The following is an 18,935-nucleotide window of genomic DNA, read 5'->3' as shown; positions in this document are numbered from 1 at the left end:
TTAATATTATTTGACGTTACCATTCGCATGCTTGTTACTTAACAATGACTTTATCTCTCGATGGACCTACCCCGTTCCATAAAACGAACCAACTTCCGATCACGCCTTTCAATCGCTTCTGCATTGTTTTAAAACGCGACACACGCCGGTGACTACAGACACAAAAGGTCTGGACATTTTTTTCTTCTCGAGGGTTTATGACTTTTGGGGTCTCAGACACCCCCAACTGAGGTTTTAATTGAATAAATTTTAATCGAATAATATAAAATTCGAGTAAAGGTAGTCGGTAAAGCGGAACGTCACGGCTGATGGGACACCGTTGTTAACCGTTCAACCTACAGCGAGGTGAAGCCTAGTCAGTCTTATGCCGACCACCGAGGGGTGCGGACCTACTTCGCAAACATACACAAGTCTTTAACTTATTTTCTACATTTATCTAATCTATTTTATTCATTTTCTGAGCTTATTAAATAATTTCACGAGGGGGGTAAAATTTATAATTTCATCCCTTTTTATGGGCCTCGGCTCACCTTTCTTAGTTATTCATTATTTTATCCTTCTTTGTGAGCCTCGCGGTAACCACCCTTCCCAGTTATTTAATATTTTATCCCTCTTTATGGACAAAGGTCCACCCTCCCCAGTTATTTATTATTTTATCTCTTTTTATGGGCCAAGGCCCACCTTTCCCAGTTATTTATTGTTTTATCCTTCTCAGTTTTTTATTATTTTATCACTCTTCATGGGCCAGGGTTCACTCTTCCCAGTTATTTAATATTTTATGTATGTTCGTGGGGCCCGAGTACAACCTTCCCAGTTATTATTTTATCCCTGTTTATGAATCAAGGACCACGATTCCCTGCTACTTCTTTCCTCATTCCTCTATGTGATCCTCGCAGGGACCACACCTGTATATGTATCCTTGTATCATCCTATCCAGGATGACCTATCCAGAATCCTATCCAACCCTTACATCTCTGTATCCTTTACATCTTTGTACCCTTTATATCTCTCTGTGCCCTTCATATCTCTCTGTGCCCTTTATATCCCTCTACCTCTTACATCTTTCTATTCCTTACACTCCCATATTCCTTCCAGTCCCATATACTTTAAATTCCTGTATCTCTTGCGTATCCTTTGTATCTCTTGTATACCCTTTGCATCCCTTGCATCCTTTACATCCATCTTTGAATTAAAATTTTCTCGAAAACAGCGCCCTCTGGCGGCAAAAATGCGAACTAAAATCGCGATGTCGAATCAGCGCCCCCTGGTGACGAAAAAAGGAACTAAACCAGACTCAATTTTTGGCCCTCTAGCGGCAAAAATGCGAACTAAAATCTCGATGTCGAATCAGCGCCCTCTGGTGACGAAAAAAGGAACTAAACCAGGCTCAATTTTTGGCCCTCTAGCGACAAAAATGCGAACTAAAATTGCGATGTCGAATCAGCGCCCTCTGGTGACGAAAAAAGGAACTAAACCAGGCTCAATTTTTGGCCCTCTAGCGGGAAAAATGCGAACTAAAATCTCGATGTCGAATCAGCGCCATCTGGTAACGAAAAAAGGAACTAAAGCACGCTCGATTTTTGGCCCTCTAGCGGGAAAAATGCGAACTAAAATTTCGATGTCGAATCAGCGCCACCTGGTGGCAAAAAAAGGAACTAAAGCATGCTCAATTTTTGGCCCTCTAGCGGCAAAAATGCGAACTAAAATTGCGATGTTGAATCAGCGCCATCTGGTGACGAAAAAAGGAACTAAACCTGGCTCGATTTTTGGCCCCCTAGCGGCAAAAATGTGAACTAAAATTTCAATGTCGAATCAGCGCCATCTGGTGGCGAAAAAAGGAACCAAAGCAGACTCGATTTTTGGCCCTCTAGCGGCAAAAATGTGAACTAAAATCTCGACGTCGAATCAGCGCCATCTGGTGGCGAAAAAAGGAACTAACTTACCTTTACTTACCTTTACTTACCTTTACTTGAAGCAGTCTTTATAATATATTTATTATATGGGGTGCAGAGATGTAAGGAATGTAGGGATGAAAAGAATGTAGGGATGAAAGGAATGTAGGGATGAAAGGAATGTAGGGATAAAAGGAATGTAGGGATGAAAGGAATGTAGGGATGAAAAGAGTGTAGGGATGAAAAGGGATGCGCAATTCAGTTTAAAAATGGATGCAAAGGATGCAAGGAGTGCAAAGGAGTGCAAGGAGTGCAAGGAGTGCATGGAGTGCAAGGAGTGCAAGGAGTGCAAGGAGTGCAAGGAATGCAAGGGATATGGGTAGGCAGGGGCGGACCCTGCGAGGACCATAAAGAAGAGTAAAATAATAAATAAGAGGGATGGTGTGCTGAGGCCCACAAGAGGGATTAATTGATAAATTATATCCCCCTTATGAGGTTATTTAATTAAATAAATTAAGAAAATAAATTAGGTGTACACCTATATGTTTGACAGAATGATGTGTTCCCCTCGGTGGCCGCTGTAAGAGTGACAAGGGTTCACCTCGGTTAAGCTTCTTATATTGAGAAGTAATTATGATGTTTTAATTTAAGTTCTATATTTATGTATATTATATTTTTAATTTAATAAAGATCAAACAGTTATTGATATTGTATAAATGAATAATTGAAAAAAGAAATTGCGTAAATTCTGAACTGAAATTGTGTAAATTAAATAAATAACTCAGTTGCACTTTTAAAACGATTTACTAATTAAGATACATAAAATGAATACAAGTGTCATACAATTATTTATTAATTTCACGGTCTTGTGCTAATTTAAACCGATTTTTAATAAAAAGAACCAAAGAGATCGAAAATTGTGTCTTCCCAGTTGTGAATGCGAGGTGTGGTGAAAGAGGAACTGGTAAAACAGGCACAACTGTACAAGTAAGATCCTACTTCACTTGGGGGTGTCTAGGTTGTCCAGTCGTTTTGCATCTGTAGTCACTGCATATCCTCGACCGTTTCTGGCTCCTGTAAAAATAAAAAGAAATTTTATCTCCATTCACCGTCACTATGAATTTTTAACCGAGATAGTTAAGAAATTCATTTTAAACAACTTCAATAATTAGTATTTTAGAAGCTACATTAATTGTATAAGAGAACGCATTAGGTGACTGCTGGAACATGGAAGTCTGCACAATGCTACCTAATCGTTATGCCATTGGCACCACGTTCAAGCACAATGAAACCTCCATTGTGGGGCAATCTCAAGCATGCGAAGGCACTTCGATGGCAATCGCGAGGGAAAGTGTGCTAGCGTTCGGTAAATAAGATACTATAAGGTCAAATGGGATTTCTAGATGTCTGGAGATGTTCGGTTCGAAACGAGACACTAAGATAGCCTACGACAAATCTTTTGGCTTTTAGGAGAGAAGCCGAATCTCATGCAAGCCTTGATCACAGAGAGATGGGTCGTGAATTCGTAGAAGTTGAGCATATGCTCCCTAAACGCTCATCGAAGGTGTGTTACCAATTTTTATTTGCTGATATCTCTGAAGTGTAGTCCTCTAGGGGAAATAAAATATCACGAGATACTGAGGTTTTTTCCATTCACTTTTGCAGAATTTCGATCGTTCCGGTTATAAATGGTACCGCTAGCGGATTTATAGTTAGTAAACCTGGGTTCACATACAGGTATATTGGTGTAGTAAATGGATTAGCTGATTGACGGATTTTCTAACTATATAAATCTTAAAGTTTCATTTTTTCATACAAGTACTTGAGAATTTACAATAAGATAGAAATAGTTTTGTATAGTTGTTCACGTCAGAAAAATGGTACATAGATATGCATTTGATGTATGGACTTACCGAATGTATTTCAGTCGAGGCAAGACGTTTATCCATGGGATGGTTTCCCTAGTGGATTGCTAGATAAAACAATATTTCAAACATTATACGAATACCTGCGAGATACAAGTTCGTTTAAAAAACGACGGTCAGGTGGTAGTGAATTGCTAAAATAAAAATGTATCTGTTGCTTGGATGCAAAGATATAACGCATCTATAGAAACTTTTAGAAACATCGTTATTTATATTCTCATGATTATAGAAACTTTTCTCATTATTCTCGTATAATGAGAACAATACATTTTGTCAATTAATGGCAAAGGATGATCTATTGTGTTCAATGATATTACACGGAAAAAAAGGCATGCTTTATTTCACCCTGATATGTAATTAGTATTAATGCGGTAATTGATAGGTTCGAGTGCAATTAGAATGCCGAAGGATATTAATAACGGGTTAGCGAGTTCGGCTGTTATTAATTGGGCATGGTAAAGCCAAGGTGGTAGCCACAATGGTCAGATATCGGTATGTTATATCATGTTATAATAACGTTTCCACGTGCTCGCACTTTCTGTACACGTGAATGAAGCAAGCTGTTACCAATTAATGACTTTGCAATTAAATCCACAATAACCACTTACGATAATCAAGTTATTAATAGCTATCTTACCCTATACTTACGCACCTTATAGTATTAGGACTAATTAGAAAATTTAATTTGTTCTATGATCAGTGACGTATTCTTAATTCTTCGAAAAAGAATTCCTAATTCCTGTGGCTGACAGATTTCTATGCAAATTCAACTATCATCCATACATGGGAGATGGAATATTAAGAAGGAAATAAATATTGTTTATGGCTGGATAAATTAGCTCTATAGATCGCGGTAAATTGACAAGTATAATAGGTACTTTTCGTCGTTTTCATCAGGATAATGCCACTGCTCATGTATCTTTAAACACTGGACTTAAAAATCGATGAAAAGTGCTTTCTTGAGTACGTACATGTTCATGGGCACACGTTTGCACCGACACAAAAGGCACGTTTCGGTTAGTCGAAAATGTGGGGACACAAATGAAATCCCTTCGATCGATCTAAAGGTCCACAAGTCCGGCGTTCGTTGTGAATACGTTCCATCCTTGACCCCGCTTGGATTCTCTGCTAAATCGTGTAATACAGAAAGGAACTTGACGTGAAATGGTTCTGACACTGCTTTTCTGAATCCTCTGAACCATCGCGCGAAGAGTAGGAACATTCGAGTCATTATTTTACTATTTAATCTTAATTCATAATTTTATTATTTGAAATTAGTTGCCTTAAAATTGTCAAACGAAATGAAATTATATTCATGCAAAAGGAAACGAAATGTTAGCTATTAAAGTGATAAGTTAAAGCGAGTAATTGGCCTGAAATTCTTCCTTTTTATTTCACTGCCTTGGAAAGCAGTATTTCGTTCCTCAAGTTTATGTGTACATTTGCAAAATGAGTGTAAGCAAGTGATAGTCGAGCAGAAACGAGGCCAGGATTCTATTCCATTACCTCTGCTTACTCCAGTCTTCCGCTTTTCTTAAATTCCAAGCAATGAATTCGTACAAAGATCTACAAGTATCCGTTTTAAAAGAATACTCTTTCATTTTTCATTTCATTACATTTTCGGTACCTTTCAACAATCTATTATTCTATCCCTGGAGGCTTGTAATAAAATATTAATTGTATTCCTTTTTACCCTTTTATTCAATGTTCCTAATTGACCCTACATTTAATTAATTAAACACGAGATGTACTAGTATTAGAATTGTGTATTCAGTAATACGTAGCGCCATTGATCGGTACCTTTCACTTGACGCGAGCAGACGGTCTGACCATAACGCACTTATACTACTTAGAGCAGTGCCCGGCCGCACGGAGCATAGTGTCGCCAATCTTCGACCAGAAACGATCAAAGATATTAATGAAACGCTTACATGATAATTTTCGGCAGACTATAAGCTTCAAATTAGTATAAAATAAATGCTTTTATGTCATCAAAATCGTGTCAAACTATACGTGCTAAAAGATCGATATATTTATATAATGAAATTGTACCAAGCTTTATATAAAAGGAATTGCTTTTTTAAACTGAAAAATTCATTCAAACTTTCTATTCTGTTTTGTATTATTCCGTTCTCCCAGTATCTTATCGTATTTCCTAGTAGCGCGTGCACCAAAAGAAACAGAATGTCTTTTTTCCTTCCTCCTCTATCTTCCTCCTCCGCGGTGTCTCTTTCCCGTAAATATCACAATAAGAATTTACATGCAAATTTTAAATGCTCGGTTCAGTACGGAATCACTCCTACTTTCCTTTTTCCTCCGTGTTCCGTATTCTCCCTCTTTATGTTCAATTGATTTTTTTTCACCGATAAATATACACGCTGAACTCGTTTCCGATTTTACATCTCTTATTCGTAACTTACAAAGTGGGAACGTGAAAATTTTCCATTATATCATTTAAGAAAAATATCCAACCACCGGAGGAACTATTCTTAAGATTTTCCCTAGTTTTCCGAAAGCCCATTCTTTGTTCGTAAATCCAGTGTGAGAGATCACATGCAAATATCAGGACACGAGATTTCCACGTGAACCGGAGCTAATTTTTCTCATCGCCCTCTTTTATTTTCTTCTTTGTTCGTTGATTCTTGAAGGGAAAAGCATTATGGGAACTCGGTGTAGAACGTAGGTAAGAGTGGCTAAATCGTCCGTAAAAATTCCACGAGTAATTGGCCACCGAACTATCTTTCGTTCTTCTCAACTTCCTACCTCGACGCGTTGTCCTACTATTTTATGAAAATAGCGCAAACTTCTACATAATGTCCTCGCATTAACACGTTGAATAAAATGGTGTTTGAAATTTTTATTTGCAATTGAACGTAATCAATATTGATACTTTATAAAAAAAAAAAAGTCGCGTTGATTTTTCTAAGGGGATGTAAAAATACTGAGAACAATAAGACTCTTCTTCCGGTTCAGTTTTGCGGTGAATTGTATTATACGATCGGGTGTATTGGTGATACCGGTCAGGATTCGATTAGGACTTAAGTGGATTATAAACGACGTACTTGCAAATCAGTTCTGCTCGGCAATAATTAACTATCGGCAAGGAGTTCGCTTTAAGCCGTATATACCTTGTGCGGATTCTCTACCGTATTACCTACGGACGGAAATTGAGAGCTCGTTGTCATTGTCGACGACAATGGACCACTCGGCGATCCTATGTAAACCTCGTTTTCGATCTACTGGCCTCGCAAAGTCAACCGGACATTACGTTTATCATTAATTAAATAAATAGCAAACTTCCTTGCGCCCTTGTACGATGAACGTTAGTAGAAACTCGTCAGCACAGAATATTCCTATGCAAACATAATTAGATAATGAAGTATTTACGTAATCATCTTTTATAAACCTTAAACTTTAAATTGATATATCAGAAATTGTATTTAAAGATATTTTTAAGTCATAAAATTGTATCAGAATAAAGCTGTGTTCACTTTTCAGTAGAAAAAGTCGAATATAGTCAGACACGAAGTGTCGGTCATCGATTATCACAATGGCGATCAAAGTGTTAAATTTCGACGGTGATAATTCATTTGCAATTGTTTGAAATGAGAGAAATAAAAGTATTGAACAAGGTGAATATCGTAATTGAGAGAACAGAGAGGAACGACACGTCGCGTCGTTAACGAAACTCGTTAACACCTAGGCATCGAAAATTGACGCGGGTATTAAGCGCATGAGAAATAATTAGAAATTAAACACTTTCGCCTTGGCTGGCAACTGGCAAGGTTAATTGGCCTGTTTCCTTGTCATGAGGCGGCCTGAGCAATTAATTACTTTCACACGTTTCCCGTTACTGGTTTGTTAATTACATGCTTAACTGCATTACGCGAATACGTAACTAGGTTTGCAATTGGTCGAAGTGCAAACGTTATAGAGGTACACAGAACCCAGCTATAACGAAGGAAATTCTGCAAAGTATTTTGCAATTAATGCTACTGTTAGGAATTAATCTGCTTTATCAAAGGGAACAACAATCTGAACGCGTACACGAAATTTTAATATAAAAATTATTTGTTGGCCACTTCAGCGAACAGAAGAAAATAACATAGGATTTTTTTCAAATCCTTTATATTTTCACGAAACATATTTAGCATTTTTTGAATACAAAAGTTTCTTCATAGAATAATCTTCCCATCCTATTCCCATTTTAACACAATAAATTGCATTTTTGTAGCGAAGTAAAAATATATTAATTTTTTGTATTATTGAAAGTTTTTGCACAGTATCAGGTGCTGGCCACATTGGAAATGGAATATTTACTAATGGACAGTGTTAAGCTACAAGTTAATTGATTGGTTGTTCTTTCTAACAAAGAATCAGCCATTTAGCGTTAAGACTATTGATGAAATAGTAATTATTTTCACTCCAAAATGTATGCTTCTGAATTAAAATGCCATAAGTTAATTAAGTTTCGTTTAATGCAGTTTAAGTTTTTAATAAATTCTTTGTTTGTATTACAATTTATTATAATGAAACTTTTATTGATCGTAGCTCAGTTATCATGAAGATACACCAGAGAAAATTCAGTTAAATAATTTTGCAATTAATGTTACTATTAGGAATAACTATGGTTTCCATGGGATAATGGCTTCTTTTGTTGTACAACATTCTCCGCGCTTATGTCACTACAGGAATACTAGCTCAGTTTAATTTTTTAACATTCCTTTCTTTCTTCTTTTTTTTCCCTTTGCATTATAAGGCGCCTGCCTTTTCATTCGTGCAACAGCGGTTGCTCGCTGATACGAGATAAAAGACGTGGCATATAAAGTACTGAAGCTTCTATGTTCTCAGATAAAAATAATATAAATTGACAATAAACGAGACACCAGTGGCATAGCACCAATGTAGAATTTCAATTTAATTGCAATTAAGAAAACAATGGAAGAAAGCCTTGTTTTAACCCAGTAACGTACAATAATGAAATGTTGCACGTTTCATATGTTTAATATTTCATTTATATCAGAATCAGAAGATTACATTACGTATTCCTTCATGCGTACCGTCATTGATCGGTAGCTACCACTTGACGCGAAAACACGGTCTGACCCGTAACGCAGTTATACTACTTAGAGCAGTGTCCGTCCACAGAAAGCGTTCACTATCACTGCTCTTCGTTTCGTGAAAGCGTGAAATCAATTTAACGAAATGAAAAATTGATTATACAAGCATACTATAAAATTGTAGAAAAATGTATAAATGAAATATTTGGTATTAAAGAATAATCTAACAATTTTAATTTGTTTTCTTTTTTTCTTTCTCTCAATCCTAATCAGAACGTCCTACATCATCTTCCCTGTTCATAGTACGAATCGAAAATCGTTTGACCCTGTTAACGATGGCAAAGATCGTGGCTGGTAATTTCGGAACAATCACTTCTATCATTCTAAATTCCACCTCTCGTATTCTCATAACGTCAGCTCAGACTGCTCCGACCTATCTTCCACGTCTCCTTCTTCGTGTTCCTAGCGTAGTTTCCTATGTAGTACGTCGTGATCTTCTTAGATGCGTGGAATTGTCGCAACGAAACTCGTTATCTCGTGTCTAGAAACTGAACAAGCCATCTAACCGCTGTGACAGAGACTGGAGAGAGGCAAGTGTTCATCAATTACTGTATCAAATGAAAACTGGCTAACCATGGAGATTACGTTAATATTTAAAACCGTTGGATGAAACAGGAGTAATTCAAGAGATAGCGTGACACATTTACGTGACGTTTGAATCGAAGATTGTAAATCATAGGATTATAAAACTAATAGAAAAATTCGTTTGGAAGTTTCGATATTGCACGATATTCTACCTTTATCCATCATAGATGCGATTGACTACGCGACGTTGAAGCATTTGATATTGAACAAATCTTTTTCTTACCTTATATAAAATTTCGAATGTCTGATACGAGGGCTTTTAACGAAGGAAATGAAAGAATGCACGATAATAAGATAAATTCCTATGGAAATGAAAGGGTGATCCGCGTATGTACCGAGCAGGGAGGATGTCAAACATCGTACCCTTACAAAGTCACCGATCACAATACCCAGAAAAGTTTGCTCGGACGAAACTCGTTACCTGGTACCAGGGACACGTCTGGGCAGGCAAGCGGGATGCGTCCAGGGCATTCGTCCAAGCATCTCCGACGAAGAAAGAAACAAGAAACTCAGACAGCATGTGTCCGAGGGAAAAACGTAGAGCGTGGAAGGTTTCCAGCTATGAAACTTTTGGAAAAGGAAAAAGATAGAGAAAAAAAAAAAGAGGAAAACAAAAAGATGAAAATGCGATAGGTAAAGCAGAGACATCCACAGGTAGAGAAGGAAACGTATGAAAAGCGAGAGGAATGGAATAGGAAGAGAAAACAGTGGGAGAAAGATAGATACAGAAGGAAGAAGGCATATAAAGGTGAATGAGAGGATGAGGTGGAGTGGTGTAGGTGGCCTGGGGATGAGGAGAAGCCGGGGATAGAGTGGATCCAGGGTGAGGAGAGGAAGGAGGAGTTGGAGAGAGATTTGTGAAGGTAGGAGAAAGCAGCAGAGGTAGCAGCAGCAGTGGCAGCAGCAGTGGCAGCAGCAGTGCCCGGGCATCAGGGCACAGTATGTTGGGCGCAAGCGCCAGCCGGGTTAGACTAGGGTTGCTGGTGCAGGCGGCGGAGGGTGGGTGTCGGTGGGTACCTGTAGGAAGTTTATCGGCGGCGAGTCGGTGGTGGGTGGAAGCGTTGCCTTTGGAGGTGGGGTTGTAGGTGGACGATGGAGGTGGAGGTGGAGGTGTAGGCAGGAGCATACTCCGTATACCGAGGATTTCCAGGCAGCAGACAGTCTACGGCCCGGGACAGAGGGACCAGGACCAGCCTCGGAAAGGAGAGCTCGTCGTGGACCCCCTTCCTATAATCGAAACGGATTTATTTTTTCCAAGTGTTCAGTGACCTTGAATGTTTACACGTACCCTTGTTCCATGCTGATTCGTGACGGGAATGGAAGAGGAAATCTTTTGACCACCATCCGACGGGATTACATTTCGCTACACGATTCCTTTATCTTGATGCCTGGCTCCGAGGTATATACACGATTCTACCGGTGTGATCGTTAATCTCGTAACGGCGATGCGTTCGTAAAGGAATCGCCGATAGCTGTGAATGAGATTGCGAGAAGCCGTGGAGAAAGAAGAATTAGAGATGAGCGAAATCGTTCGGCCGGGAATTGCTCGGAGCACGTGCCTCGCACGCAGAAGGCGCTCGGAACGGCACCAGGTGCGCTAATCGAGGACCAATCTACGAAACAAAGTGACGCACGAATAATTGAACGTTGCACCAACATAACGTTATCGTTTTTTAACGTTACCGAGATTCAACACCGCTCTTACTTACACCTAAGATCTTAAGTCGATCATCGTTGAACGAACCGGCAAGCAGGAATGCAAGTTCATGCTGTTGTACCTTCGAGGACGATCTCGATGATCGTTTTATTAACATCCTTTTTCATGTTCATCGGAATCGACGGCATGGGACATGTCAGTGGACACAATGATCGGTCTACGTTTCATCAGGGTAAGTTTCATTTTATTTTTTATCATTTAGATATTTTCTTTTTAAGTTTAAGATAGATGAATAAATATCCTTTTTGTTTGGTATATATATTACCAATGGTTCACAGAAACCATACTTATCGACTTCGTAAATAGTTAATTTTTAATAAAAACGTGAGCTAACAATTTTTCCGAGATACAGAGAGAAAGAAGCGTTTAATATTGCTTGTTGTAGAACGACATGTGGCTTGCGAGTGAGAAAATCAGGTATCGAATGTATACGGTAACGCGTATTGACGGGTGAAAAACATGAAAATGAATTTTTTGACAGGCCATCAGTAAATGTCTATCGCTGCTCACCTGGTTCGACAGCTTCAAAAAAGTCCCTATTTACATTCGTTTACTTACAATAGCAACAAAACCCCAGTCGCTCTTGTATAACGTTTCTCTACCTTTCATACATCAATAACCCAAACTTTTATTAAAATTAAATTTCAATTCTAATTACGCGAATTAATTTTAAATCATACGTAATTTCATAAAAATATTCTTAACGTAGAGCGAAATAAATTTGAAGGGAGAACATCAAAGGCAGAAAGTAAGAAAATCGTTTTAACGAAGATAACTATTAATTAAGTGCAAATAGGGAGGATCAGAAAGTAAACGTAGAAAATCACAAAGTGGAACGTGTCATAATCTATAGCACGTTTAAGCGTTTCAGTTTAACGAACGATCTAAACTTTTGCTCTTAATGTGTAAGGTCAATCTTGTGCCCAAAAAAAAAGGGATCCAAAATGTACTCCCTAGAGGCGATCATTCAACCCTTCACTGTTTCGAGCCCACGGGCAAAAAGTCATTTCACAGTCGCTACACTTTTTACCGCAGCACCAAGACACATACCCATACAGCACTGTTTACCGTATTTCGCAGAGGGTAACGCTTTAGCACCATTCTCACCCCATATTCTCTTTTTCCATTTCTTCACTGGATACAATATACGAATCGACATTCTTTATATTCTGTATTTGGATATCAGAGGGCATATTCCGTGGAATATAGGAGATCACCTGCACCTGCTTATTTTATATACATTTCATTTTACCAAAAATACAAGGTACACGTCTGTTTCATATTAAATGGACGATTAAAAGTATTCTGAAATGGTACTTCTGGTATGTCAATTTGAAAAAATGCACCATTAAATAATGATAAAAAAGCTAGCCGGTCAAACAAGCATGCAAGCTTTTGTAGAAATTGAACTTCATTGTTTCAAAGACGACATAGAGTTTGTGGAAGTTCAAGTTTCTACTAGGGGGTCTTATTGTCCACATTCACTGTTTGAACTGGAAGGTCCTCTGAGATATACCTAGGTTAACTATACATCCTGTACAAATCCTGTATTTCAATAATCAATTTGTAATTACTAACAATTTCGTAAAGTTACATTAGAAATTTTAATTTTAATAATTTGATAGTCTATGTCATCCATTGGAGGTATGCTTAAATTTTCTTTGGATTCCATCAATTACGTTATTAGAATTTTTATTGACTCATCTAATTAAGAGTAGCGATAATAAGGGCGTTAATTATTGATGAAGAGTATCTCTAACCACATGTTGCATTCATTGTCAGAGCGAATAGAAAATGTTTAATTGAGCCATGTCGAGATCCGAGATGGCATGCATATCTGTTGAAACGTGATGTATACGCTCGTTTCCCAAGCACAGCTGCATTCCTTTTCATTTGGCTGGTGCAGTCATAGACACGTGGTATGCATTTTTTCTCGAGTCGTCTTCAACAAGGGGTAACATTTCCTCGTGCTTTTATGCATGTATGTATGTAGCATGCATATAGGAACAAGTTGTACCGTAAGGCGGTGGTTTACCTTGCCACATTACAGAAGCCACTTGCTGGAGGTGGCAAGGGTATGCAGGAAATCGCATGCAACGTGACCTACTTACCAAAACAGTTGGAATTCGAGATTCCTTATTAAGAAAACTTCAGCGTCTCTTGATGGTAGAAATTTTCTAAGTCCCCGCCGAGTTAGGAAACTTACGGATTGTCAAATTTATATTCCTACCCTTGGCTAAATTCGATCCTACTATCGACGATTTCTTTTTCCAGATGAAAATTAAAAATTTCCTCTACTCTGTTTTCTATCATACCACCAATGCTATTCGGAATAATATTTTGAACGCATTGAGATTCTAGTTATGAAGAATAATAATAGATATTAAAATAATATTTTGAACGGATCGAGACTCCAATTAGTAAGAACTTTTTAATTTTAAATTTCAAGCTTTCCATTTGCTCTCGATCGAGCATTATTTACAAGCCACAATGGGTAGGCGAATTAAAATTATATTCTAAATGAGAATCTTGACGAAGAAATTTAATATCGCTTGGTATTAAGATTCGCCACTATACAAGGAACATTGTTCAGGGAATTGTATGTTATAGATAACTTGCATTCTGTATACTTCGGTTGGAAGCAGATTCGCTTTATTAATTCCTTCGAGCAAATTTCCTTCTACTTCTTCTTCAACATAGTTTCAAAATCCTATTGTCAACCAAGTAGAAAATGCATCATCATCACAATATTTCCTTGCCTGCCCCCCTCTTTTTTTTTTTTTATATAACTTAAATTGATAATGTGCCTGAGTTTGTCGACAGCTGAAAACTTTTTAATCCCGTCACGTGATTTAATAACTATCATGAAAATTGGAACTCGTCACGCTGCTACCTTTTAAATGCATCACCTTTATTCTTCCTGCATCTAATTGGCCTTAATTTTTCACTTGAAAAAGGGTTATTAAACTTTGACCAGATAATGTGAATCAAATATTTATAAAAGGAAAAATAGGAAAACTGTATAATTAAATTATAATTTTTATTTCAGGATAGAGAAAATAAGAGAAAAGGTAGAGTACCCTTTCTTCAATGCTAAATTAAGTAGTATAACTTACGATAAGTCAGACAAATGAATTTTAATACACATTTCATGATTCTCCTTCGTCAAGCAATCAATTAATGTCATTGATAATTTGATAAGCCATTGAATAAAAACATTAAAAGTACTTCCTGAGAAATTTTAATGAATATTGAACGATTAAAAGCTATCAGGTGTCACTATTTCAGTTCCCGTCAAGTGTTCCGATTTCGATAAATAACACTGCCCAGAATAGATAAAAAAACTAGGTGATTGTTCAGTTTCATTCGAAACAAAGGTTAAAAAAAAGGGAATTGTAATTATCGAAAGTATCGGAATGAAAGATTTAAACGTATTAGTTTTTCGTGAGTTCCGGTAACTTCGGAACACTTAATTGCCCGCAATACTTTTAGGATATTTAAACTTCGGGCAAGATTCAAATAATACCGTGAGTTGAAACTTCACGGCGATTGATTTAATCGAAAACTTGCCAGGGAACGTATTGAATTCCCGATGCCGCCTCGCACCGGTACTACCATTACTAATGAATCATTTCCAACTTTGGACACAACGGCACCGGGAACAATGATGAACATTCCAGTTACCACTGTCGAACGTACAATTTCACCGAGGGGGAAGAAAAAAAGAAAAAAAAGAAATAAGATCGATCGGGGATACCGTCCACCCTCTGCTTCGAACGACGAAAATAAATTTGGCAAACGTTCCCCTCCCCCCCGTTTCCCTTCGGAAACTTCAACAATTCATATTTACAGTTTGCATTGGACTTTTCTTAATAACGAAACTTCTGCTCTAATGTTTCTTCCAGCAGCTAAACACCGGTAATATCTGTCTATTTTCTTCCGCTACAATCATCCTATAATTATTTTTATTTTTCTAAGTTCGCGTAGTTATTTTTATGAAGCTTCGAATTGATACATGCAAAATGTGTCATTTTAGATTACTTCTCTGTCTTTCATCAGACGTATTGAAAATACCTGAATATTTATTTCTCCTAAAAGTAATCCACGTTCCGTTTGGTATGTCGTTGATAGACTAGGGGTTGTGGTGAAACGAGCGGCAATATACATTTGGGACGAGATAGAGAAAACATAAGAGGCGAGAAGAAAGAGAAAAAGAATTAGTTCGAGGCTGTTTTGCACACTGTACGATTTTCTGGTTCGATGTGAGGTCGAACGTGATGTTTCGCCCGAGGAACTCCCTCTTTTTCTTCTTCCCTTCTTTTTTTTTTTTTTCCTCTCCATCGTTTGTTCTCTCGCTCGTTCGATGTAACATTCGGTTGCCTTTCTACGTTCTTTCCCGTTTTCCATCTTTTCTTCTTTATTCTCGTCATCAGGCACAGTTGTCTGTCGTCCTCCTTCCGCGATTCACAGCCATCGGCATCGCCGCGATTGCACCAACCACCGATTCAGATTCCGTTCCCGTTGATATTTTTGGAAGTCCTCGACACGTCGACCGTTTAACTGACAGATGCTTTATTACTTTTACCAATCTAGTCTCTTAAATTTTAGATTTGTACACTCTGTAAAATTGTTCACCCATTCGCCCCTACTACCACGCTTTTAACCGCAATCGTTAAAATTAAAGTGACGGATATGAATTTACACTATCCATCGATCCAACGTGTCTAATTGTAACTTTCCGCGATGATTGATCGCATGCCCATGGCACTGTTCCAGTACGATTAAAACCGTCCGAGTGTGTCTTGCGAGTAGCATCGAAATATACCGGATCGAACAAATAATTCTGATCTATCTAGATCTTCCTTCAATTAAAAGTTTTCTTAAAATGAAATAGATTGAATGCAAAATTGAATTAATATTATTGCTGCCTCGGCAATCTACTTTGGTAGATTCACTTTTAGACCCTTTAATAGCTAATCTTTATCAGCTTAAAAATAATGAAGGAAATATACATTTTTTGTACCGTAAAAAGGTTCAGCCGTCTTCTTTGCTGATTTGTAAACGGATGAAAGTATCAAAGGAAAATTGCTCTATCGGTGGAACAGAAAATTCAGGTCAATTTAAAATACTGCACTCTAGATTCACGCTTTTCATCGACCTTATCCACTCGCTTAGCACTCGGCAAGATGCTAAATTATAACTCAGAGCGTTCGATGGAAACCAGGCGGCGAGTTGACAGCATCAAAATTAATTTCACGTCTTCTTCTTCTTCTTCTTTCGTGCTACACCGTGACTCTGGAACAAGCTTAGATGGATGCCTGCGTTTATTCCTGTGGAAGATATAATGGGCATCTCCCTCTTTTCAGTTAAAAAGCAGGATGATTGTGTTGAAAATGCGGGATTTCGTGACGGCGAACAATCTTTAACTACACGCGCACGCACGTGTCGTCCACACAAAGGAGAAACAGATGAAAAGATAGAGAAAGAACGATAAAGAAGAAGGATAGATATTGGAAACGGAGGGAGGTTTCAGGAGAGAAAGAAAAAGAAAAGGGAGACAAGCCAAGAGACTTACTACGTGGTAAGCCCTTAATGTTCGCACCAAGACTGATCTAATTCTTTGCTTGACAATTTTCTTATACGGGCGAAGAAACGAATTAATATAATTAATTTGAAGCTTCGCCCCTTTAAATGGAACTCGTTAAAATGTAAAGATTGGTTAAATTATTTGAAGACAGGAGAAATGAATTTTTCAATAATTGTAGTTCATCGACAAAATGAGTTCATCGATAACTGAATGACTCGTTCGCTTAATGGCAAGTTGAATGAAAACGATAAAGAATTGATTCTGGTGGGATCTTTCAATGAAAGGTTAAGTCAAACATAGAGTTATCCCGAGGATGGGGATGGGGTAACATCGAAGACACGGAAATCCTTCTAAAACAGGGATTACTCGGAGAATTTCTCAATTACCAGAGTGGAATGTGTGATGAACTGAAGAACAGAGAAGCGAGGAGGACGAATGAGCGAGCAGAGTCGAAAGAGTAGAGAGAAGTGACAAGCAGCCCGACGGGATTTTAAGCTCAAGACGTCACGAGAGTTTAGTGAAACGGTTAAAGGAGGAACCTAACGAGAAGTCCCTTTGTCCCAAAGGATAACCTTACTCTCCATTAACTGGTCTGCGTGATAGAGTTTCCGATGTGTCAAGGATTCCCTTCAGAACAAATTAAGCGAATCTTATCGTACATTGCGCTTCTCTACTGCAACGATTACACACGCTTTATTCGACGAACAAACGTGTTTGGAAAAAATTTCATTATCGACGTACTTTCGTAGAATAAACCTTGGCTGAAAATCGGATAGGGTTAAAGTCGGGTGTCTGCTGATTTACACGCGATTTCTTGTATCCCCCGAGGAGATGGTAAGACGAAGTACAAGGAAAGATTTGTGACGAAAGAAACTTTCTCGTAGGAAAGATTAAGGTGTTGGCACCCACTCCTCCATATCTTTAAGTTCACTCGACGTTTCACCCTTTACGACCCCTTGAAAAAACACTTTAGCCATGCTTTCTTTCTCCCACAATCGATGAAACTTTTCATTAATTACCCATCCCACCCAGCAGTAATTTGCTTTCAGTCTGATTAATATTTGTTTGTATCGCAAAAATATATTTTCAGAAAATTTGTAACAATTTTTATATGCAAAAATATAAAAATAGAGAGGGTATCAATCGACGTTTGTAATCGTACTTTTATTCATGCTGTAAATCATACTCGATTTTCTCTATGCATAGTTATTTTTCTCGTGAAATATTCGAGCATTTTATTGTCGTCTTTTCTGTGCATATTCTTCATTTTTTTTTATATGCGAATTTTACGACGCGTCTTTCCGTGGTGAACGCTTTTGCTTTTTATTTGACAGTCGTGAAATATTTTATACGTCCATCGTGTATATTGTATATAAACGTGTATGTGTTTATACGTACAATTTATACTAAATCTGTTACACTTGCTTTTATTCCTCCTTTCTTTCCATCCCCTCTTGTTGATTAATAGAGTACAATACCATAGATTTATTATTTCCAGAGAAATATCGAGTTTTTCCAGAAGTAAAGAAAAAACAGTCTTTATTTTCCGAAAAGCATATATGTACATCGAAATCGATTTTCGTCTCCTGTAATTGTCAATAAGTCATTATATATTAAAAACATTGATAAATCATTTATGCCATCATTTTTATTAGACTCTAAGCTTGAAATTGATATACCATAAGCAATATTTGCCGCTACTTTTATGTCATGATACGAACGAAAAACCCAAGTCGAATAAAACTACAATCCTTCTAGATCGCACGAAGCCGGGGTCCGGTCAGAGTGTTAATAATTCTCGCGATATGAAAGAGGAAATCTGTAATCCGTCATTTGGACAGGTCTGGTCGTGTGTTAATTAATAGTTTCGCGTGGCACTTGTTCGTTTGTATTCGCTGACCAACCGGTGTATGATTTCCTCGCGCCTCTGTTCCTCGTATAAATCAGCATCGCGAAACAAATGCCGTTTTACTGGCAATGCAAACACGTTTTTATTTTGTACGGTGCATCGGCAACGACGACACGTTGCGAGTTCGCTCGATGTATATACATATTTTTGTTTTACGAACGCAGGCAGCGTGAATGATTTAGCGGTGCCTATATTAGCGG

At 37.8% G+C, this 18,935-nt stretch overlaps 1 protein-coding gene and 1 long non-coding RNA gene across 3 annotated transcripts in view; one reads left to right on the top strand and one right to left on the bottom strand.

The window, feature by feature from the left end:
- Nucleotides 1-2,739: 2,739 nt before the first annotated feature.
- Nucleotides 2,740-10,648, bottom strand: LOC143305386 (uncharacterized). Of its 2 annotated transcripts, none has more exons than XR_013062275.1 (2): nucleotides 10,540-10,648; nucleotides 2,740-2,966 (listed from the first exon to the last, which is right to left on the bottom strand). It is a non-coding gene; the product is annotated as an uncharacterized LOC143305386 (long non-coding RNA). The 2 variants fall into 2 exon arrangements; XR_013062277.1 differs by having other exon boundaries at nucleotides 3,806-10,587.
- Nucleotides 10,609-18,935, top strand: part of LOC117606877 (lachesin) — a 23,973-nt gene continuing 15,646 nt past the window's right edge. Inside the window, exon 1 of the mRNA XM_034329877.2 lies at nucleotides 10,609-11,411. Within this exon, the coding sequence (XP_034185768.1) occupies nucleotides 11,279-11,411 (133 nt within the window). The 5' untranslated portion in view covers nucleotides 10,609-11,278. The remainder of the gene's footprint in view (nucleotides 11,412-18,935) is intronic.

The sequence above is a fragment of the Osmia lignaria genome, chromosome 2 (assembly GCF_051020975.1).
Source record: "Osmia lignaria lignaria isolate PbOS001 chromosome 2, iyOsmLign1, whole genome shotgun sequence".
Taxonomy (NCBI): Eukaryota; Metazoa; Arthropoda; class Insecta; order Hymenoptera; family Megachilidae; genus Osmia; species Osmia lignaria.
This window is presented reverse-complemented; position numbering and strand designations above follow the sequence as displayed.